The sequence below is a fragment of the Lissotriton helveticus genome, chromosome 9, assembly GCF_964261635.1.
Source record: "Lissotriton helveticus chromosome 9, aLisHel1.1, whole genome shotgun sequence".
Classification (NCBI taxonomy): domain Eukaryota; kingdom Metazoa; phylum Chordata; class Amphibia; order Caudata; family Salamandridae; genus Lissotriton; species Lissotriton helveticus.
Window position 1 is genome coordinate 570,513,656 of NC_136070.1, and position 19,650 is coordinate 570,533,305.

At 45.9% G+C, this 19,650-nt stretch overlaps 1 protein-coding gene across 1 annotated transcript in view; it reads right to left on the minus strand.

Annotated features, from left to right (window-relative positions):
* The window catches only part of LOC144782846 (forkhead box protein N2-like), a 65,826-nt gene extending 47,832 nt beyond the window's left edge, over positions 1 to 17,994 (minus strand). Inside the window, exons 1-2 of the mRNA XM_078662112.1 lie at positions 17,867 to 17,994; positions 5,633 to 6,091 (exon numbers count right to left, since the gene is read on the minus strand). Of these exons, the coding sequence (XP_078518238.1) occupies positions 5,633 to 6,073 (441 nt within the window). The 5' untranslated portion in view covers positions 6,074 to 6,091; positions 17,867 to 17,994. The remainder of the gene's footprint in view (positions 1 to 5,632; positions 6,092 to 17,866) is intronic.
* Positions 17,995 to 19,650: the final 1,656 nt, after the last annotated feature.

Here is a 19,650-nt window from a genome sequence, read left to right on the forward strand (position 1 = left end):
CCCCTGCTGTAATAGCGATCAACAAGGCCACCAGGCAGTGAAGCAAATTCAACACACAAATTACAGCAGCTTTACAACTGGCATTCCAACAGCCTAACCAGCCTCATTCTCGTCGAGACATTCCTACGATCAAACCATCGACCTATGACAACTTGGCTCAACAAAGACATAAAGAAGATGGGAATAGAAATCACTGCCCTCCTATCTTAGTGGAAGAAATTTGACACCCATCATAGCAATACTCACCTTCAACCCAATCATTGGTATGGCCAAATGCCATATGAAGGAACTTCATAGAATTCTCAAGTTATCATGCAACCCAGACTGCACCATTTCAAGGAGCCCCAGTCTCAAGCTTTGTCTAATGCAATGTTATTTAAATATTTTAATGTCGTGCCCCCCAGTAGAAACAAAAATCATCAGGCCCCTTCAGAATCTTTCATAATTATTCTAGTAAATTGCCAATGTTTAAATATGTCTATATACTTATTTAAACATTGCAGTTAAGTTCTATTACCATATTAGAAATGTAATCAAATACATGATTGCCAAATGTCTTGTTCTGGCCAGTCAGGCCTTACTAACTTGTACAAATATCAACAGTGAGATTATTAGAAATGGGAGTGGGTGTTTTGAAGAATATTTGGAGTCTTTTCCCTTTTGGCACATACTCCAAGCTAGGATATAAATGACAAAAGATGTTAGTGATGGCCCATTACAGAGTGGTTTAATTCCTCAACCTTCTTCTGCTTAAAACAAAGCAGTTATCAGCATAATGCATCTTTTGGCCAGAGCATGCCCCCTCCCCCCCCCGGATTACTCGAAGCCCCCGTAGGAGCGGGCTGTCCCCCGGTTTTAAGACCCCTGCACTAATGGCATTGTAGATCACTTCATTCAAAAGCAAAGATGCTGGAGCACTGCCTCAGGAACAAAACTCCTAGTATACAGCCCACTCAGTCTGAGATGAAGAAGATGATATCTACCAAGAGACTTTGAACGACGGCCTCTATCAATCCGCTCTCGGAGTCCGTATACAAGGAATTGGTCATTATGTGGCCTAACTGGCTTAACATCAGTTCCCTGTCCTGTTTGAATGTGCAAGGACATCTTGATTGTTGCCACCACTGCAGGCGCTTCCTTCAACAACTCTTACTTCAGGCAGAGAGTAAGAGAAGCTCATAGAGAAGAAGACCCACAGAGAAATTGTGCAACTAAGAAAGAATGCCCCTAAGACAGCAAGTGAAAGAAACCCAGCTGTACTTAAAAGTAAAAAAAATCTAAGATGCTTTGTTACTTATTTGAATATCTCTTTGGCCCATCAAAAGGTTCATCGAAGCAATACAAGTGGAAGAAGCAAAGATAGATAAAAAAGAAGAGCAAAAAAAGAGGGAAAACTAAGATATAAAGGAGGGAGGAAGAACATTTTCAATGGAATGGTCTTCCCAAAGAAACTGAGGCCCACTTTTAGTGAAGCTTTGATTGGGTGTGCAAGTGAATCAATGCAATCTACATGATACCGTCAATGTACCTACCATTTTAAAGGTCTTCATATGCACGGCTAAACTGTGCTGCGCTGTGCAAGCGCAAAAATTAAATGTAGGCCTAATTTCTCACCAGACAGAGCAACCGTGCTATGCTGAGCCATCTCATCCGCAGGTATGGGATCAGAGTAAACAAAAAAAAAAAAAAAAAAAAATAAGAGGGCAGGAGGGGCCATTGAGATGACTCACGGGATGGAAAAAAGGTATAAACGAGCATTCAGTTGATTCTAGGGCAGGCCAGAGAGAGAACATTTGAGGCAGGAGACTGTGTATCCAGAGCTGGAAGGGAGAGGGAGGATAATTGGGAAGGGCAGAAACCTTCTCTGAGGGCAGAGATAAACAGGGATGGAAACCACACCTCTAACATTGGCTGAGGGATTGAGGCAAGACCTTGGATAATCTTTTGTGCGGAGTTTCTATGCTTCATGTGTGTTTCTGCAGCCAACACCTTTTGAAATGGGGGATGCATCTAAGGCTGTGAGATTGCCGGTGCAATGACCGCCAAGAATATTTTATGTAGTTTGACCAGATTTTGAGAACCAAAAACCGGGACAGGCTAGAATAAAAGTAGGACTAAAGCATTTAGTCTTACTTCTACATCTAGCCTGTCCTGATTTTTGCGTAGCTTTGTCGATATATATGTGTGTGTGTGTATATCTATACTAATATAATAAAGAGAGAGCCCAAACCTTTGAGGCGGGTAATCTCAGGAACCACAGCACCAATCACAACACCCAATACAGCATTGGAAAGGGCAGTTGCAGCAGAAGGACATAGGCTATGCAGACGCCCACCATATACATTTAAAAGGTAAAAGAACCGTGCCAGCAAAGTAGTCCCTTGTGGGCGTGTCTGCGTTGTGCTGTGGGCGTGTGCTGGGGGGCGTGACAAACGCTGGGGGCGTGTGGTACGTTCCGCCCTTCATGCCATGTCTCATATCGTGTGCTAATCCCACCCTGCTCCCTTTAAATACCCCTGCACCCCATAATCATAACCCACCCTTACTCCTTAAAATACCCAAACACCCTTAAACACTAACCCATCTTAACCCTATAAATATACCCTGTACCCCAAAACCCAAACCTATCCCTAAACCCTAAAAATACCCCTGTACCCCAAAACCCAAACCTAGCCCTGAACCCTATAAATACCCCTGTACCTCAAAACCCAAACCTACCCCTGAACCCTAAAAATACCCCTGTACCCCAAAACCCAGCCCTGAACCCTAAAAATACCACTGTACCCCAAAACCACCCCTGAACCCTAAAATAGCCCTGTACCCCAAAACCCAAACCTAGCCCTGAACCCTTAAAATACCCCAGTACCCCAAAACCCAAACCTAGCCCTGAACCCTAAAAATAACCCTGTACCCCAAAACCCAAACCTACCCCTGAACCCTAAAATACCCCTGTACCCCAAAAGCCAAACCTAGCCCTGAACCCTAAAAATACCCCTGTACCCCAAAACCCAAACCTAGCCCTGAACCCTTAAAATACCCCTGTACCCCAAAACCCAAACCTACCCCTGAACCCTAAAAATACCCCTGTACCCCAAAACCCAAACCTAGCCCTGAACCCTATAAATACCCCTGTACCTCAAAACCCAAACCTACCCCTGAACCCTAAAAATACCCATGTACCCCAAAACCCAGACCTGAACCCTAAAAATACCACTGTACCTCAAAACCACCCCTGAACTCTAAAATACCCCTGTACCCCAAAACCCAAACCTAGCCCTGAACCCTTAAAATACCCCTGTACCCCAAAACCCAAACCTAGCCCTGAACCCTAAAAATAACCCTGTACCCCCAAACCCAAACCTACCCCTGAACCCTAAAATACCCCTGTACCCCAAAAGCCATACCTAGCCCTGAACCCTAAAAATACCCCTGTACCCCAAAACCCAAACCTAGCCCTGAACCCTTAAAATACCCCTGTACCCCAAAACCCAAACCTACCCCTGAACCCTAAAAATACCCCTATACCCCAAAACCCAAACCTAGCCCTGAGCCCTAAAAATACCCCATGTACCCCAAAACTCATACCTATCCCTAAACCCTAGAACTACCCCTGTACCCCATAACCCAAAACTATATCTGAACCCTTAAAATACCCAAACACCCCAAAACATATACCTCAGTACCCCAAAACATATACCCCTATACCCATACTTACCTTATCCAAACATTTTTAAAAAACATGCTTTTACCATTCATGCATTTACAACGAATTTTGTTGTAAATGTATGCATGGTAAAAGCATATAAAATGTAATGCCATGCGTTATAATGGCATTACGGAGTCATGGTACTTTCGTAATGAAAGTATGCGGAGTGATGGTATGCGGAAAGAAAGTTGCAGAATAATGGGTGTTTACCCTCCCTGGTAAGTACATTGGTGGCACGGCGGCCCACCCATTTGAAAAATGCACAGGTCTCTCCCATTGATGGCCAGCACCGACATACACTTTTAGACACACCTCCCGCCACAAGTTCTAGAATTGCGAACTTTAGAGCTGGGGAGCTACGTTCGAATCTCGGCATCAGCTCAACATCCTGTGATTCCAGGCAAACCGCTTTGTCTCCCCGTGCCTACCACAAATGAATGTGTTCTTCTGTAATGTAAATTGTGCTCATGCCATGTTGTCGAGTTCGCGCTATATAATATTGCAAGGAAAAATAAAGTAGGGAAACTCGAGTTCACACACTACTGAACGCGCACTCTTAAGTGCATCAGCAGTGCACTGTGAATCGGAGCGTTTCACAGGCCTGTCACAGATAAGAAATGCTATCAAAACGAAATCCTACAAAACAATATACTACTGGCCGGCAGCAATTCATACCCGGACAACGTCGGGACGGGCTGCTAGTATATATATATATATCAGCGCTTCCCAAACTCCGCAATTCCTTTAGACGGAGTACAGCAGGTTAGGGGAAGACAAGTGCATTTTTGCCTTATGTGGGGTATGCATACAAGTGAGCCCTCTTGTTTTGTCATTGCAGGTTGGGGTGACCAGTAGCCTTTTGCATGATGTGCATATAGTGTGCAGGGTCTTTTTTGGTCAGTGTGGGTTTTGGGAATATTAACATGCTATTGAACATGCTATTGAATAATAATGTGGTGCATGCAGCAGAGTGTGTAGGTCTTTCTTTTCTCATTGAACGTTTGGGGAAGGCAGGTGCTCTTTTGCATGGTGTGATGCTTGTATGAGTTTCAAAAGTGAGTTTTTTACAGTGTCAGAGAGTGTGATTGGAAGAGGGCATTGCCTGTTTGTTCTGTGAGAAGTGTCTTGTCTGTTCTTCTGTTTGTAATGAAAATCAATGATGTAGAGTCTCAGGTCCTCATTACTACTGTGATATTTCTTGCACCTGATAGAATCTAACTCTACTGAGTCCGAGTTTATTGGGTGCAATAAATACCACCTGATTACAAGTTTTGACTTGTCTGTAGTTATCACAAAATCCATAATTCAAGTTTGTGCAGTAACAGTGGTTTCTGCACATATCGCAATTAACCAAGCGAATTGTATGTAATGTTTGCCCTGGTTTTAGTTTGTCCATATGTATTGAGACAAGGTTGCTATAGAATGGTGAGTATGGATGAGATAATGCATGGAACTTACAGGTGTGTGAGCTGGGAAAATCTGAGAATGGTGCCATAGTTGGAGGGATGATGAAACCAAAATTTGAGCTATTAAGATGATCCTGTATCTATGTCCCTAAAATGTATTGAAGACATATCTTCCAAATCCCTGAGCATCTCCAAAAACATCCAAGTAACGACCTCCTTTCAGCTACAAACCTTATCATCTGGAGCAGTGAAATGGTACTGAAGCTTCTCTAGGAAGCCACAGTGGCACTCATTACATTTTGCAGAAATGGAATCCATGGTGCATTTATTATGTAGCAATCATCTTTTAACCCAACTCTACTGATCTTGAGTTCTAAAAAGCAGCCACTTGGGCACCAGTCATTTCCTGGGCAGCTCAGGCCCAGGTGCAAGTAAATGAACTTGTAATGGCCCTGGCAATCTAAATATTCCCTTTTGGATCTTAAATCTGGGATGCTTGTAACTGGCAGTACCCCCTTACCTTGGCACTGTCTGTCTGCACCTTCCGGAAGCACTTGCTGAGGGATAGGTTGTGGCGCACCGAGTTCTTCCATCCCAGTGATGCTTCCTTATAGTAAGGGAAGGTGTTCAGGATCCAGCTGTAGATGTCCTTCACTGGCAGGCACTTGCTCCGCGACCCCTCGATGGCCATGAAGATCAGGCTGCTGAAGGAGTATGGGGGCTTGGCCAGGCAATTCCCTCCACCTGCAGCTGAAGGCGGCTTCTCTGTGCAGCCAAGGGGCTCTGTTCTGACCCCTCCCTCCCTTCCTAACTGCAGCCCCCTCAGCAGGTTTTTATTCTTGTGCAGCCAGTCTAGGTTAGTCAGGTCGGTGTCAGCACGAGTCGGATCTCTCGGGGGGACCTTTAGCCAACTTCCAGCAGCATCTGTCAGGGTCTCGGTGTGCCACGTTGGCCTTGCCATCGATTACGGTGTTCTGATCTGTAACATATACACAATTAGAAGAGTTTCACCTCCTCCCCATAAAACATATCCAATTCTTGGGTAGTGTCCTCTGTATAGCAGAAGACTGCTCCCCTTTCAGCACTGTAAGGGAAACTTGGGATTCATATTCTAAGCCGCTTTTGGATTCTAGGCCTGTGAAGGACACTTAGGCCATGTGTTTGAGGTTGTTAAATTGTATGCAATTCAAGTGTTCTAGCTCATTAAGGGGTACACTATTCACTCTGTTCCAAAATGTTGAATGATACATTCCCCACATGTTGTGTGTTATAACGACACCCCCCCCCCGTATAGGTAATTTAGGGTTACTTGGTCCCTTAGTTTTAGGTTATTGAGGGGCACTCATTCAACCTGTTGTCGATCACTGAGAGTCGCTTGGTCCACGTATCCTTATGTTGTCTATCATGTCTGTCTTACTGAAAGCCCCTTCTCCACCTGTTCTACGTTATTCAATTAAACAACTCCAATTCTATTTCCCCGACTAATACTTGAACCACCTGTCATTGAGAGCTACTCATGCTCCATGTACTAGCTCATGTGTAGAATATAGGGGCATATTATCAAGAAACAGCGCTGACATTATCGCCGCTTTATCAGCAGAAAACTGCCGCTAAAGCGGCGATAATGGGCTTGATAATATGCCCTTGTGAATTCCCATAGAAGCCCATTTTCTGGTGTGAACATGGGCTTCTATGGGAATTCTCTACGGTGTATTATCAAGCCCATTCCCGCCGTAGCAGCGGCAGTTTTCTGCTACTAAAGCGGTGATAATGTTAACGCCGTGCTTGATAATATGCCCCATAGTTCTCACATGCTTTAGGTTGGTTAGGGACATTAGGTTCTGCTTTACTCCATCATTGATTTCCACATTCCACTAATTTAAAGGTCATTGATAGAAACTTGGCTCATCTGTTTCTATGTCATATATGTCTTTTTTTATTTTGTTGAACTCAATGTGTCAGTTTGAGGCTAGTTCAAAGCATGTGTTCACCAGGCAGACATCTAAAAGCAGAAAATCCGATCTCTGGTAGGCATGCAGTACTGGTTATTGATTGTATGATAGCTGTATTGTAAGAAATCTGGAGGAAAGTGAGAAGCGCAGTCTACTCTGACTGATTTTGGGGGATCTGTTCTAGCAAAGAGGTGAAGAAGTCTTAGAGATTGGTCCATTTGTGGTTAGCTTACAGGCCAAGCAAAGCTTTAGGGCCTCCCACCTGGAACCATTTATAAACAAGCTAACTGTCAGAGCTAACAATATATAGACAGTGGTTCTGCCATGCAATTTGTAACTACTTATATATTTCTTGGTAAATCCACCATAACTTAGGACTGACAATCAATGTTACATTGAAATGCATGCATCAAAAATAAAAAAATCATGACACTCACGATTGAAAAATTGTGACCAATATATTAAGGAATAACATATCTAATACGGTGACATACATTTCAATATTCAAAAGACAGGACAAATGCATAACAGTTCAACTCTACAGGCAAATGTGCTTGATACATTACTTATACGCTGAACACAATGGAACATATATACATTTAACAAGAATTATCATACACAAACATAGAAGCCTAAATGGTTTAAGTGTCCAGACAACTGTTATTCCCTAGACAGCCATATGTTTTTTACATCCTAACATAGATGTGTTGTCTGGGAATTGGAACAGTTAATCAGATTGCGTCGACGTTTCGACCCCCTTAAGAGATGTGAGTGTAGTTGAATGACATCACCATGGGGTCTTCCTCAGGACTATACATTTTATAGTGCACAATGTGTGTAGTGAAGAAATGGACTGAGAGTCAGTGTGTTATAAAAACTCAGATATTTTAGAAAGGCTGAACTCTCTCATATTCTCATCTGTAACGGATGTTTTTTCTGTCTGAGCTTCAATAGCAGGACTTAACACAAAAAGTAAGGGGGAGGAGGATTTGGCCTTACTTCGACCTCCACCGGAGTAAACCTCATCACACATAAAGAAGTAAGTACTGTAGAGTCGCAATTTTTAGATAAAGTACAAAGTGTAGCAAAGTGCAATGCTTCGTAAAACCTGCCCTCATCCACAACAAATTGTGGCATGCTTCATCATAGGGCTGCGGCAACACCTCTGCGCAGACTAATGCAAGAGGTGGAGCAATAGGGTGGGGAAGACAATACAAACACAGAGAAAAGGAAAAGGATCCAGAAAATATTAAGTGCAGATATGAAATCTAAAACTAACTAAGGGATATCCTCATAATAATTGTATTCCTGCACTCCCCTGTTAGGGTTAAAATGGTATCTCCCTCCCAAAGGATGTTTTTGAGGTGAGTGTATTTAAGCTCTGACCACCACTCCGTTCTGCATGAAGGTCAACATGTTTCAGCCAGAATGTGTTTCTCTCCCGGCTTTCGTCAGGACTGTCGGATCCCTGTACCTTATCCCTTTCTATTTATATACAAATTGTATATAGAATTACTCCACCTGTTAATTTTAAGTACGGTGGGTTCCGTAATCATACTCCTGCTAGGATCTGTAAGTGAAGAAAATAAAGATACAAGTGAAGAGAGTTCTTGTATAGGGGCTCAAACATAAGTAAATGTGATAAAAAGTGATAAAAAATATATTTAATATATTGGCTACCTTTGTCTCATATTCCAACCCTTTTGGTGCATAGCGGCCTTCATAACTGTTATTTTATCACCGCTAGTGAAGGGGCAATGCCCCATGTTGCTTGTGAATTCATGAATGCAAATTATTCAAAACATGTGTGCCTATTTAGAAAGTGTGAACACACCCATCAATACTATGTAAAAAAAATCATTCTTAAATGATGAGATGCAAAGACCTTCGCGTAAAAACGCTTGGGTACTAATGCCAAGGCCCCAGGTATATCTTACCAAGTTTCACTTAGTGTGCCGCCAAAAATGGCACGAGGGAAGAGAACGACCCCCTGTAGTCACACACTAGGTGGAAGAATGTGATTATAGGCACTGGATTAGAAAAAGACATATCACCCCATTGTACGTCTCCTACACAGCCAGGTTACACATATTTCCTCATTTATTCATCAAAAGAAAAAATTCCTATCAAAAAAGGGCATGTCGGTATTAATCTGCCCCTCTCCTGCATCAGCCAGTAAGTGATAATTACTGCCTCACTGTGTCTCAAATGAAAAACTAGCAATGGCATAACATCTACGCTCTGATTGCTCCTAGTGTGACCACGCATTCACTTTGCCCAGACCCCTCCTTACTTCGTCAAGGGTGGTGCGCCTCTGCACAGTTGTCCCTCCTGGTGCCGCGTAGGTATCGGGACACAGCCCTCATGGTGCTGCTTTTGTCTCTCTACTTCCCGTCACACGTGCCGGGTGCGGTAGTGTATGACGCCATTACAGCCGAAGGTGCATAAAGCTAGCAGATCACCACCTGGCAGGCCGATTGTCACAGGTATCGGATCCATACTGGAACAACTGTCGCGATATTTTTCTTGAAACCCTTGGTACAGAGCAGGGAGGCATACCTCAAGGACACCACTGATGCCCTTAATCTACTCAAAGACATGGACTTTGACCCTGGAGAGGAATTCCTGGTAGGTTTGGATATTGAATCCTTATACACCTACACCCACCAGATTGAAACACTCAGGGTGGTTGACGAGATCCTCTAAGCTCAGGAATAGCCGTAATACATGCTGACGCGGCGATCGCGAGTTACTTATCTTTCCCACTCCGGGCGCGTCTTTCACTATTGCTGACTGGACGTGCTGCAAGTAGACTGATTTGTTCAGTGCTCCATAGGTAAGCCATTTTTAGAAGTCTAGGATTTCTTCCAAACTCTGTTTGGGGCAATTTTAGTGTATCTCCAACAGACTTGTAAAATATCATTTGCGCTGGTGTCAGACCACCTGCATGCTGATGACGGCCCCCAGCCGTCATGCACTACGGCACTCGTGTGCTGATGACGGCTGGGGGCCGTCATAAACCCGCCCACTTGCGATTGTGCCGCACAGGCGCAGAATCGCGGCCGCATGCAAGGGGTTAATGAACCTCTACATTTGTTTATCTTTATGGTTACTCTAACTACACAATGAACCATAGGAGTAAGGGTGTCCTTCAGCCAGTCTATTTTATTCATTAGATTAATTCCTTTTTGTGACACGACACAGTAGTCCAAGTAGAATTGAGTGACGGTAGATACATAGGGCGAAACACGTGTCAGCTGTCCCCCTTTTCTTAAAAACCTTCCATAAAACATGATAAAAAAAGAGTGGAATGGTCTTAAAAAGTGATAAATGGAAATAAAATATCTACCTTCACTCAATTCTACTTGGACTACTGTGTTGTGTCACAAAAAGGAATTAATCTAATGAATAAAATAGACTGGCTGAAGGGAGGAACACATGCTTACACCCTTACTCCTACTTGTTAATACGAGGCTGAAAGGTCCAGAGCCTTGAGCAACGTTTCTCCTATACTCTTAGGAATATATATCCAGCACCAGGATCTCTGGACCGTCTATTTTCCTTGAACTACACAAGGAACCATCACTGAACCAATTCTCTGGATGCCTTGTTTTTGAATATGTGATGATGCCAATTGTGGCTTTAAAGAAGCACGTATACGGTTCCGTATTTAATGCAATGTGGAAGAATTAATTACATCCATCTATAAAGATAGGATGTGGCTTACCCCATGGTCCTTTATGATCCTTGTCCCATGTTTGGGGCATGGTAAGAACCTCTTTTGTAGTAAATAAAATGTGCATGCTATTTCTTGTGATGCAGGTCTCCATTAATTTAAGACGCAAGAATGCGTGGTCCCTACTATTGAAACTCAGACAGAAAAAACATCCTTTACAGTTGAGAATACGGGAGAGTTCTGCCTTTCTAAAATATCTGAGTTTTTGTAACACACTAACACTCAGTCCACTTCTCAACTACACAGGCTATGCACTGTCGAATATATAGTCCTGAGGAAGACCCCATGGTGATATCATTCAACTACCCTCATATTTCTGTTGGGGGTAAAAATGTCGAGGCAATCTGAATAAGTGTTCCAATTTCCAGCAGACAATCAATCAATCAATCAATCATAGCATTTATAGAGTGCACTACATACCTGTGAGGGTCTCAAGGCGCTAGGGTGGGGGAAACTGCTACTGTTCGATGAGCCAGGTCTTTAGAAGTCTCCTGAAGGTTAGGAGGTCTTCAGTCTGCCGCAGGCGGATGAGGAGGGTGTTTCATGTCTTGGCGGCGAGGTGGGAGAATGATCTGCCACCGGCGGTCACTCTTCAGATGCGGGGGATGGTGGTGAGGGCGCGGTCTGCGGAGCTGGCGGGTGGGGGTGTAGAGGCTGAGTCGGCTGTTGAGGTACGCTGGACCGGTGTTGTGGAGTGCCTTGTGTGCGTGAGTGAGGAGTTTGAAGGTTATCCTCTTGTTGATGGGGAGCCAGTGCAGGTCTCTCAAGTGGGGTGTGATGTGGCTGCTGCGAGGGATGTCAAGGATCAGGCGTGCGGAGGCGTTCTGGATGCGTTGGAGCCGTTTCAGGAGTTTGGCCGGGCTCCTGCGTAGAGTGCGTTCCGTAGTCCAGTCTACTGCTGACGAGGGCCTGGGTGACCGTCCTTCTTGTTTCGGTGGGGATCCACTTGAAGATCCTGTGAAGCATGCAGAGGGTGTTGGAGCATGAAGAGGAGACGGTGTTGGCCTGCTTCGTCATGCAAAGGGTGGAGTCGAAGATGACCCCTAGGTTGCGTGCATGGTCGGTGGGTGTGGGGGGGTGCTCCTAGTGCAGTCGTCCACCATGAGTCGTCCCAGGCTGAGGGAGTGGATCTAAGGATGATGACCTCCGTCTTGTCAGAGTTCAGCTTCAGACGGCTGTTTCTCATCCAGTTGGCGACGGCCTTCATTCCTTCGTGGAGGTTGGTTTTGGCAGTGTGGGGGTCACATCTATGTTAGGATGAAAAAACATATGGCTGTCTAGGGAATAACAGATGTCTGGACAATTGAACCATTTATTCTTCTATATTTGTTTATGTTTTTTCTTGTTAGATATATATGTGTTCCATTGTGTTCAGCGTATATGTAATGTATCAAGCACATTTGTCTGTAGAGATTAACTGTTATACATTTGTCCTGTCTTTTGAATATTGAGATGTATGTCACCATATACGATATATGATTCCTTAATATATTGATCACCTTTTTTCAGTCCTGAGTGTTTTTGTGATTATTTTATTTCTGATGTATTTCAATGTAACATTGAATGTCAGTCCTAAGTAACAGTGAATTTACCAAGAAATATATAAGTAGTTACAAACTGCATGGCAGAACAACTGTCTATATATTATTAGTACTCCCCAGGTTCTTCATGTTTCTGGGATACCCCATTGATATTAATGAACTGTCAGAGTTAAGCACCATATAGAAGCTGTTCTAGATCATTCATGGTTCGTCCCATAGAGATATGCCTTCGGGGGACGTTAGGCTTTGCTGATGAAGACCATTTAAGGACAGTAACTCACCTTGGTCTAGTTTCACTTATCCTACAGCACTAAGTCCCATGAAATCATCTTTTCCTAGGCAACTGGAGGACAGTTTGTCCACCTCTTCTAAGCCATTGGGGGAATGCTTGCTACATTATAGATAATAGAGGGACATAGTTGATTGGTTAACGTCCTTGACTGAATCTTGACTCCTTTATAGTTTAACATTGAGATTCACCTGGACCAAGTGCCCCTCAACTTCCAATAACAAATGGCCCAGGTGCATCTCAATAATAAAAAACAAATGTCATGTTTGAAGGACAAACGTCATGTTTTCGGGACACTTGATTGATCTGTTTTAGGCCACCTGGTTCCCTATAATCTATTCCATGTTACTGAAGGACACTTTTCCCATCTTTTCTAGATCATTGATCAAAGTCACTCTGTGGGTTCTAGGTAATTTAGTTTACCGTGTAAGTGATTGAGGGACGTGACCCACCTTTTCTATGCCATTGACAGCACCACATGTATCACTGAGTGACATTTGGCCCACCTATTCTTGGTCACTTAGCAAACAAGCCAGAGAGTGAATACTCACTCTACTTGTTTTAGGTCATTGGTGAGATCTAAGCTGCTCCTGGTCATTTTCATGGAGGGGTAGTTGTTTGGTGGGTTCTTTGACCTTGAAGGACACTTTGTTTTGATGTTCTAGGTCACTCGTACAAGTGTTTTCTGTCTTTGAAAGCCACTTGCTTCATCAGTTCAAGGTCAGTGAGTGGCATTTAGTCCCTCTTTTCTATGTCATTTTAGACACCTGATCCTTGTTTTTAGAGCATTGAATGCTTCCTGATGCCACATTCAGGATCAAGCGTTCACACTTATTCGGTTATCTCTAGGTTGTTAATGGACACTTGTAGTACCTGTTCTGGGTCAGTGGGGGTGCATCAGATGATGTATGGTGTCTATCTGTTCTAGAAAAACCAAACACAAAAACGTGATGGGAGTAATGCTTGCTATACGTCTAACCACTGTCAGTTGGTTGGGTACCATTCCAATTGATATTTCTTTTATCCACCATGCCACCTCAGTTTAAACCCAAACTTATGCAGGCCAGTCTTGCCCTTGCTCCAAATGGAACGGACTACTAGTCCGGTTTTCCCTAAACCAGAACACAAGCAACCGAAGACTAGTTTAACCCTGATTGAGTCTGGTCAATTGAGTGTAGCTTGGTTCCAGTGGCACAGTGAGCATAGGACCCACTTCTGGAGATACCCCTGCCACTTAGGGCAATACAATATACAGACAAAGGTGATGGAAGGAATGCTTACAATAAGTCCCACCAATGCAATCACTTGGGGTAGCATTCCAACACGTCACTCTTTTGCCAACCATGCCACCTTGGGTTTGGACCCAGCAATACGCAAACCAGTATTGACTCTTATCCTACTGAAAGAGTCCAGCCCGAACTGCCAGCCCAGGTCATCCATGAACTGGAACACAAGCAACCTATTACCAGTTTCATCATTACTGGGGCTTATTCAGATATAGCTTGGTTCCAGTGATACACTGAGCACTGGACTCACTTCTGGCCATACCCTTGCCATTTAAGGTGGTACATCAAACACACAAAAGGAGATGGGAGGAATGCTTGTCTAACCTCTGGCAATAGCTCAGGGTAGCATTCCAATCCATTGTTCTATTATCCACCATGCAATCTTAGTCTGCACTCAGCAACATGCAAATCAGTCTTGCCCCTGCTCCAATAGGAACAGTCCAGCCTGATCTGCCAAGCTGCACCAGACTGATGAGCACCAATCAGGACAAAACCTGTCATGGGTTATTGTGTACCACTTTAGAGAGGACGAGGCCTGCCAGTTCGAGCTGGACACTTCCTACTGGAGCTGGGTCGAGACTGATTTACATGTGGCTAAGTGCAAACTGAGGTGGCATAGTGTGCAAAATAACAATGGTCTGGGATGCGGCCCAAGTAATTACCAGTGGCTGAGATTAATTCAATCATTTCATCCATTACTTTTTAGTGTACGTCAGTGTAATGGGTATGCCCAGACGTGGGCCCCATGCTCACTGTCCCACTGGAACCAAGCTGCACCCGACAGATGAGTCCCAATCAGGACAAAAACGTTCTGGGGTTGCTTGTGTTCCAGTTCAAGGAGGATCTGGCCTGGCAGTTCAGGCTGGACTGTTCCGAGGGTCAAGACTGATATGCATATGGCTGGGACCAAACTAAGGTGGCATGGTTAATAAATTAACTATGGACTGGAATGCAGCCTTGAGTAATTACCAGTGGCTGAGATTAATTCAAGCATTTCACCCATCACTTGTTTGTATACTTCAGTCGATCTGTCCTAGACCATTGGTGGGCGCTTGCTTGCAGATCACTGAGAGACACATGGGTAACCTGTGACACACTATTGATTGTAGATAAATCAGGGACACTGAATCAAACTGATATGGGTGCTTGAAGGACATGTCCATGTGTTCTAAGTTACTCAAGGATACCTTATCCATGTGTCCTATAACACGGAGGCGACCTTGATCTAACTTCATTGGGGTGGATGTGGAGCATCCCCGCCTCCCCCCCCATGATCTCGGTCTTTGAGTGACAGGTGCTGCACTGGTTCTAGATCAAGTGGGGGCACTTACTTTACCCTTTCTGTATCATTGAGGAAACATGGCATGCCTGTGCTGGATGACTGAGGAGCCCTGTTTTGCATCAATGAGCGGCACATATATAACTTGGTCTAGATAATCATGAAACGCGTGGTCCTTTAAGTTAATTGAAGTACAATTAGTTCATTTGTTCCAGAAGTCATCATGAAAGGGCAGTTTGCATGTTCTTTTTCCACGAGAGACACATGTCACACTCGTTCTAAGCCAATGAGGAACACTTAATACATTTGTCCTGGATCACTGATGGACAGGTGGTATGACTACTGTAGCTCACTGAATTGTCCCTGCTTTCCAATGTTCTGTCTCATTTGGCAACACTTATCCCTGTTTCAAGTTGGTGAAGGATACAGTAACTACTTTTTGTAAGCCGTGAACGGACACCTAATCAATCTTTTTTAGATTAGCGATTGGAAGTAAGAGTACATGTTCTAAATCACTGCTAGACACTTAAACTTACTGTTCTAGTTCATTGGGGAAATTTGGCCGATGGTTCTAGGTAGGGACACTTGATCCACCTCTTTGGTACTGATGGGCGCGTGATTCGTATATGCATGGTCCCATTTTGTAGATCATTATTAACTCCCTCCAGTTTCAGGCTATGCCTGGGCAATCGGTTCGTCTGGTTTAGGCTATGGTGGGAATAAAATGCTTCAACAAAGTTTAAGGTCATTGACGGTAACTTGCTCCTTATGTACTAGGTCATTGATGTATAACTCCGTTTTCTAGATAATTGAAGGATGTTTGGACCACTTTTTATATGGCAAGGAGAGAAATTTAGTTGATCTGTTCTAGGTCACTGAGGAACACCCCAACTACATCTTCTGGGTCACTAGGTCTTTAAACGGCGCTTGCCCGCCCTGTGTCAGGTAAATGAGTGATGTTTGCAGCTTGGACTGTCGTATGTGGCAAGTGGGACACAGTCAGAAGGGCTGCCCAAAAGGCCGGTATAGCAGTTTTGTGTCAATATGGGTGGATTTTGTGGCCAAAGTGGGTTCGTTTAATAGTGTTTTTTGTATGAGTACACCAGTTCATGGATTTGTGGAGCCATAGAAAACGTATGTAAGGTAAAAAAGGCTAGGGGGAAAGACAGGCGACATCCTTAGCCTTTTGCTTTTTTGAAAACGTATGTAAGGTAAAATGGCTAGGGGGGAAAGACAGGCGGCATCCTTAGCCTTTCGCTTTTTTGAAATACTATTAGAATGCACAACTTGCCACAAATGTGTCCCATATTTCTTTAGTGGATGTTTTTGTTCTGTGAAGATGTCTTAAAATGCTATCCAGTTTTGCTCGATGTCCCTGGCCCAGTATGATTCCCAATTGACTACTTAACTTCCCTCCAAGATACAACAGTGTGTCGTGAAAGGTCTTAATTTGCATTTTGTGAATGAGGTAGACTTTTCTTTTGGGTGCTAAGGCCTGTTCTTTGTCCCAGGTCAATCACTCCTCACCCCACCTAGCCTGCCCTATTCATCTCTCCACTTATCCCCTGCTCAGCCGGCCCTTCTCCGTCTTTTCCACCTGCCACGCTCTCTACCACTGACTGCATATGTCCTCCCCTCTCTAAGAGACTGGTAGAGAGGGGAGAACAGACAGCAGTAGTACTAGTGCGTGTTTTCTCCCTCAAAGTCCCTATTTCCCCTCTCCCCACCCCAGCTGCTCTTGTCTGCCCTTTTCATTCCCATGTCTCCCCATCTCTGTTGCTTCCCCTTCAGCTCGCGCTCAGTCCCCCGTCCCCCCCCCCTCCCTCCAGTGCTCCCTCTGTCTCCCTCCTTTGGTCTGCACATGTCCCACACTCTCTCCCCAGATCTCTCTCTCTCTATCTGTTTTCACTCCGTCTTTATAGCTCTCTCGTGATCTTTTCCGTGCTCACTCTCTCGTGCGGTCTGTTCTTCTTGCTCTTCTGTCACATCTCCCGCGTTCTCCTCCCCTTCCCTCCTCCCTTTCGCCCGTCTCGCGTCCTTTCTCCTCCTCTTATCATCCCGCCGTTATCCCACCTCACCCTTGGTCGCTCTGTTGCTGTTCTGCTTTATCTTCTTTCGCCCCTGCTCCCTCTCCTGCGCTCTCTCAGTGTTGTCCCTTCTCTCTTCCTCTTTCTGTCAGGCACTCTAGGGCTCTTTATTCTCTCTCCCGCTTTACCCGCCTTCCTTCTTCTCTCTCTCTTTATCTTCCTTCCTGTCTCTATCGTGTCCGGTTTTTCTTCTTTACTTGGCTGCTCTCGCACTCCCTAATTGTTCTCTCTTTTTTTTCCCTTCTTCCATCGCGCCGTCTGCTCGCCTCCCTCCCCAAGTGTACCCTCCTCTCTCCCGCGCTCTCTCTCTCTTCCTATCTGTCTGATGCTCTTTTGTCTTTTTTCCTCCTCTCCCTCGTGTAGGTGTGTTTTTTCTCTCTCCGTCTTTCGCTCAGCACTCTCCCCATCTCTCCATACTTCGTCTGTCTCTCCGTGTCTCCTGCTCTCTTCCCACCTCTCGTGTTCAAACCTCTCCCGCTGGTCCCCCATCTGCTGGCCTCTTCCTCTCCCCCACCTCGCCCCTTCTCTCCCTCAATGCTGGGGCCTCGGCGGCCCCTGCCGCCTCCCCGGCCCCTCTGCCTTACCTCGCAGCGCCGGTCTGAGCTCGCCATTGCTTGAAGGATAAAGAGGCTGCGAGGGGCTGGGGTGCCCCCTCCATGCCTGCAACCTCCGGTCTCCATGACAACAAGGACGCTGCTCCCTCTCCTTCCTCATTGTGTCTCTGAAAGCATGTGGAAAGGGCTGGTAGGGGCAAGGGGGGGAGGAAGGGGCTGGGAGGAGGAGGGAGAGGAGATCTGGGGACGGGTGCGAGGAAGGAGCAGGGGGCGGAGAGGGAGAAGAGGAGGAGGGAGAAGGCATCATTGGAAGGGCAGATAAGGGGGGAGTAGCTGATTGAAGGATCAGAGATGGAGGAGTGGGGAGAAGAAGGAAGGAGTGGGGAGAAGAAGGAAAGGGGGTAATCGGTTAATAGCAAATGCAAACTCCTGCACCTCTCAGCATCCAGAGACCCACAGACTTCCACCTGCCCTCGCTGCAGATCTGGGGTACAGTGGGCATCTCTACCAGCGCCACGGGGTGCCCCCAGCATTCACAAGCACCCACAGTCGTCTACCACGGCACTTTGTGACGCACAGTCTGCCGCTGTCCTCTCTCTCTCACAGGGAGGGTACACTCACACTTACTGCCCCTCCGCGCCCCGGGTTTAGACTCCAGCCCGGGCCACATAACTCATGAGCGTCACCAGTTGCGCCCACAGAGTGGCGAAAAGCCCCCCAGCACCAACGAGGGTCGACTGGCATTTCCCACCACCAATAAATGTCACATGGGATGAGAGATGAACTGTAACCCAAACACCCGTCCAGCACACTTCTCAGACCCGAAAGTGCACTCTAGCACCCCCTCTGTACCCCTGCAGCTACTGACGGCCCCCGGCCCCCAGCACCCATCTAAACTCGGAGTGACAGCTGGCGGTCTCCCAGCACCCCCAGGCGCCCCAGCACCCCCGCCCGGGGAGTTTCAGGCTGCGCCATCACACGCGGACCGTTTCTCTCTCATATATATTCTGCTGAAGGAAATTCCGCCTGCGGATTCTCCGCAAGTTGGAGGATTTTTGGTTCCGCCTACTCTCGCCCTATTCCTTTTAACCCAGTACACAGGTGGCTCTTGGGACGAGGGTGTCCACCTGTCAGCCTGTCCGCTTTCTGTCTGTAGGTGAGCGCTCACAGGGGCGTGTCCCTTGCCTGCACCCTCCTGGTAGCGGATTCAGCTCAGTCTCCGAGCTGCTGCTGTGGTTTTCGGGAAGGGCGCGTCTCCGGTTCTGCCGTGTGCCGGTTTTCACCGGTCAGGGGTGCATTTCCACGTTTTGCTGAATTTCAGTAAACAGTAACTTAGGCGCGATTTAAAGGCTGCAAGCAGGAAAGAGAAATGAATCGAGGGAGAGAGAGAGATGTCAGCTTCACTTCACCGAGAGGAGGGGGAGGTGAAGGATGGGGGTGGAGAGCACTAGGAGGGACCGGTACGTGGCAGCGACAGGCGAGAGCTCCCCGTGGTGCCGCCCTGCCAACCTTGGTAGCATAGTCTCCCGTGCAGACCCTGGCAGCTGGAGCCAGGCTGGCATGACCACCTGAAACAGACCCGTGCAGCTGGTGCCACGCTGCCATTATCCCTCGGCAGCTGCAGCCAGGCTGGCATGATCACTGGCCAGCGACCTTGGCAGCTGGCACCACTTTGCCATGGTGGCGCGATAGACACCCAGCAGCCCGAGCTGCATTGGCACTATAACTCAACGCACCTGGGTCCATGTTGGCCAAGGCTACGGCTGCGATAGTGGCTTCATCATTTGAAACACTCCCTGGCATCTGGTTGGTTG